The sequence below is a fragment of the Elephantulus edwardii genome, unplaced genomic scaffold (genome assembly GCF_000299155.1).
Source record: "Elephantulus edwardii isolate Elephantulus edwardi_28Jun2011 unplaced genomic scaffold, EleEdw1.0 scaffold00083, whole genome shotgun sequence".
Taxonomy (NCBI): Eukaryota; Metazoa; Chordata; class Mammalia; order Macroscelidea; family Macroscelididae; genus Elephantulus; species Elephantulus edwardii.
The window spans coordinates 6,848,054-6,851,589 of NW_006399833.1; the positions used below are offsets into that span (position 1 = coordinate 6,848,054).

At 36.2% G+C, this 3,536-nt stretch overlaps 1 protein-coding gene across 1 annotated transcript in view; it reads right to left on the bottom strand.

Annotated features, from left to right (window-relative positions):
• The window catches only part of GUCY2F (guanylate cyclase 2F, retinal), a 208,437-nt gene that overhangs the window by 109,658 nt on the left and 95,243 nt on the right, over positions 1 to 3,536 (bottom strand). Inside the window, exon 7 of the mRNA XM_006889911.1 lies at positions 1,905 to 2,036. Coding sequence (XP_006889973.1) covers positions 1,905 to 2,036 — 132 coding nt within the window. The remainder of the gene's footprint in view (positions 1 to 1,904; positions 2,037 to 3,536) is intronic.

Genomic DNA, 3,536 nt, shown 5'->3' on the forward strand with positions numbered 1-3,536 from the left:
TTTGAGAAAGCACCATACCACCTTCCACAGTGGTTGCACCATTTTACACTCCCACCAACAGTGAATAAGGGTTCCAGTTTCTCCACAACCTCGCCTGCATTTGTTGCTTGCTGTTCTGTTAAATTTTGCTGTTCTTACTGGGGTGAGATGATATCTCATAGTTGTTTTGATTTGCATCTCTCTCGGAGAAGTTTTTGGATGTGCATAGGGATTTGATTCTTAGGAGGTCCCATTCATCTATTTTATCTTCTTCTGGCTGTTGACATATTCTTAAAGGCTAGCTAGATACAAATGTTTATTTCCACCCCCCTTAATTCTACACTATACTCTTCCAACCACACCAAAGAAATCATACTACGGTTCAACACAAAAATTTTTTTACAGAATGAGAACCATAGCATATCCAAGCCAGAAAAGGCATTAAAGATATCTTAGACCTATACTTCTCAAATCTGCTGTACACAGAGGGGAAACTTGAAAACAAAATACCAATAACTGGGCCCCACTTCATACCAACTGAATCAGAGTCTCTGTGGGTGTTAGACCTGGGTACAGATTTTTTTTAAGTTTCCAAGACTATTTGAATATACAGAGAATCAAGAACTGCTACTTAGCTCAGCATCTTATTTTACAGATAAAAAAAATAAAACCAAAACAATACAAACTAGGAGGTGGCTAAGGTTTTAAGATTTCCTTCCAAATCTCTGAGGTGTCAATACTTCTATAAAGCTGTCAGCTCAGTACATTTGACATCAAAAAACTAACTGATTACCTTGTCTTTGGTCTTTAAAATAATAAAGCTGCCAATCCCTCAATACCTCAGGTTTACATTTGAAAAATAAATTTTCTGTTTAAATAAAATGCAAGATCCAGAAGTTTCCCATCACTTATTTAAGTCAAAGTACTCAGATACACAGAGAAAACAAATGACATACCAATCTCAGTATTCTAGTCCCCTGTCAGTGGTATATACAATGAAGGAGAGCATTAACTTGGAAAATGGGAATGGAAAATGGGAATGACAGACAATCTAAAAATCTACTCCTGTTCTGTTTTCAACTTTCATTATTGTTGCAGTTGAAATTGACAAAATTTGCTGCTTGTTGGTATATCTTCAAACAATAGAAAGAACCCACACTGGGCAGAACTCATTTAGAAGGCAGAAAAAGAGTCTAGTTTCCCTTTGATCCCCTGCTTAACTTTTTCCTGCTGAGAAGAAACAGTTGATTTCTCCAACTGGTGCAAAATTTGTTCTGATTGCCAAATTCCTGTATCTTAGAACAAGGAGTTGTGGTGAGGGGGTGGGAGATGTGGTTTAGCTAAACAACAGCAACAACAACAACAAAACCCTAAACAATAACAACAAAAAAAAACCAAAACCCACAACAACAGAAAAACCAAAACAGAGAATTAAATGGAAAGGCGGGGTGGGAAAGGGTTTCTAGTTCACACAGTAGAAAAAAACCTGCAATACAGGCTGAGATAATAAATGTTTAATTTTTTTAAAGTTCAATAATGTCAGAGGATAACAGGCATAGGAAAAATAACTAGAATTTGGAGGATGAAACTCTAACCTAACACAAATATGTCTCTAGATCGTCAACTACAAGCAATTAGCACAGTCATTTCTTCTATTTTTATGCTTATTTAATCTGAAAGAGGTGACAGAAGTGTTTGGCTCCCCAGGATTTTTTTTTTCCACATGCATGGTAATAAATACATCGAGCTGAAATACCTATGAAGTTATAACTATTTTAGCTGCTGAGGAAACAAGTTATACATAGATGCATACAAGAAACTCATAAGACTTGCCAAAGACCTCAATATTTCCCCCCAAGATTAAGTCATTGTTTTGGTTAAAAAAACAAACAAACAAACAAAAGCTACCCAAGAAGTCTGCCTACCTCATAAATCGCTATGTTGGAGTTCTCATATGTAGCTGGAGTTAGACTCCCTGAAGAAAAGGAGAGCCTTGGGGACCTCCCACTCTGGACTTCTGAGGTGATCTGAAAGCTGACGCTGGCACGACTTCCTCTCTGTAAAAGGATAAGAAATTAAAGGTTATCAGCAAAATTCTCTATATACTTGCTTTAGAATAGAGTCTTGAGCTATGGAGTAAATGCTATTTGTGTTTTTCCTTTACAATTTCTAAGAGAGTATTATAAAATTTGTATCCTACAAACATAAGTTTTCGTGATCCCCTAGTTCTCTTTTTACTTTTGTTGTTGTTGTGCCAAATGGTAACTTATTTTGCTTCCATATACCAACCTCCCACTATATACCAGCCCCCCACCACACACATTTGGAAGCAGAAGTGGCATCCACTTCCTAAATAGCTTGCGTCTGGAAACCCTCTGAACCTGGAGAAAGGATGAAAGTTATACAAGTGTTCAAGTCTTTTGTTCATAGGGTCGCTATGAGTCACCTACAACTCAATGGCACTTAACAACCACAACCACACACATGAGAAAGTTTGTGTTACTATTTGCTAGAGAAGATTAGAATCATAAGTTTGGGTAGTTAGAAAGATCAGCAGTCACATTCTAGTGTGAGATCTTCACTTTAAAGACAGGTGACCAAATAGGTGAAATGAGTTTCACAGTACTATACAGCTAGTCAAATATTTCATTATAAGAAGTGTCATTTTAAAAACTCCAAAAGCAAAATTATCCATCAAATATGAAGGAGAGATCAAGATATTCCCAGAAAAGCAGAACCTAAGCGAGTTTGTAAAAACAAGACCAGCGTTGCAGGAAAGACTCAGAGATGTCCTTCTTACAGATGTACCACAGAAAGCAGCATGGTCCAAAGTAAACTAGAAACAACACCATAAATAACTCAAAACAATGATAGCAATAAAACGTTGCCTTTCAATAATCACACTGAACGTGGATGGTTTAAATGCACCGCTGAAGAGAAAAAGAGTAGCAGATTGGATTAAAAAAAAAACCAAAAAACAAAAAAACCACCCAAAATCCATCAATATGTTGTTTACAAGAGACACACCTGAAAAAATGAAGATAAATACAGACTAAAAATAAAAGAGTGGGGGAAAATATACCAAGCAAATGGCAACGAGAAGAAAAGCAGGAGTAGCGATATTAATCTCTGATAAAATATGTCGATGTAAAAACTATCACAAAGAACAAGCAAGATCACTACATAATGCTGAAAGGTCAATAGAACAAGAGGACATAACAATAATAAATACCTATGCACCAAATTAAAGACCTGCAAAATACATAAAACAAAAATTAAAAAACGGAAAAAGGAAATAGACAACACTACTATAGTACTTGGAGACTTCAACACACCCCTCTCAAGAAAAGATAGAACTACCAGAAAGAAACTCAGCAGAGATACTGAAGAATTAAACCACACAATAAACCAGCCTTACCTCATAGATATTTACATCATTACAAAGACAGAAGAGGAAGAAAAGACCAAAATGGATGTCAGAAGATACTCTGAAAATTGCACTGGAGTGCAGAGAAGCCAAAGCACAAGGAAGAATTCAAGATACTAAAGAGTTGAAT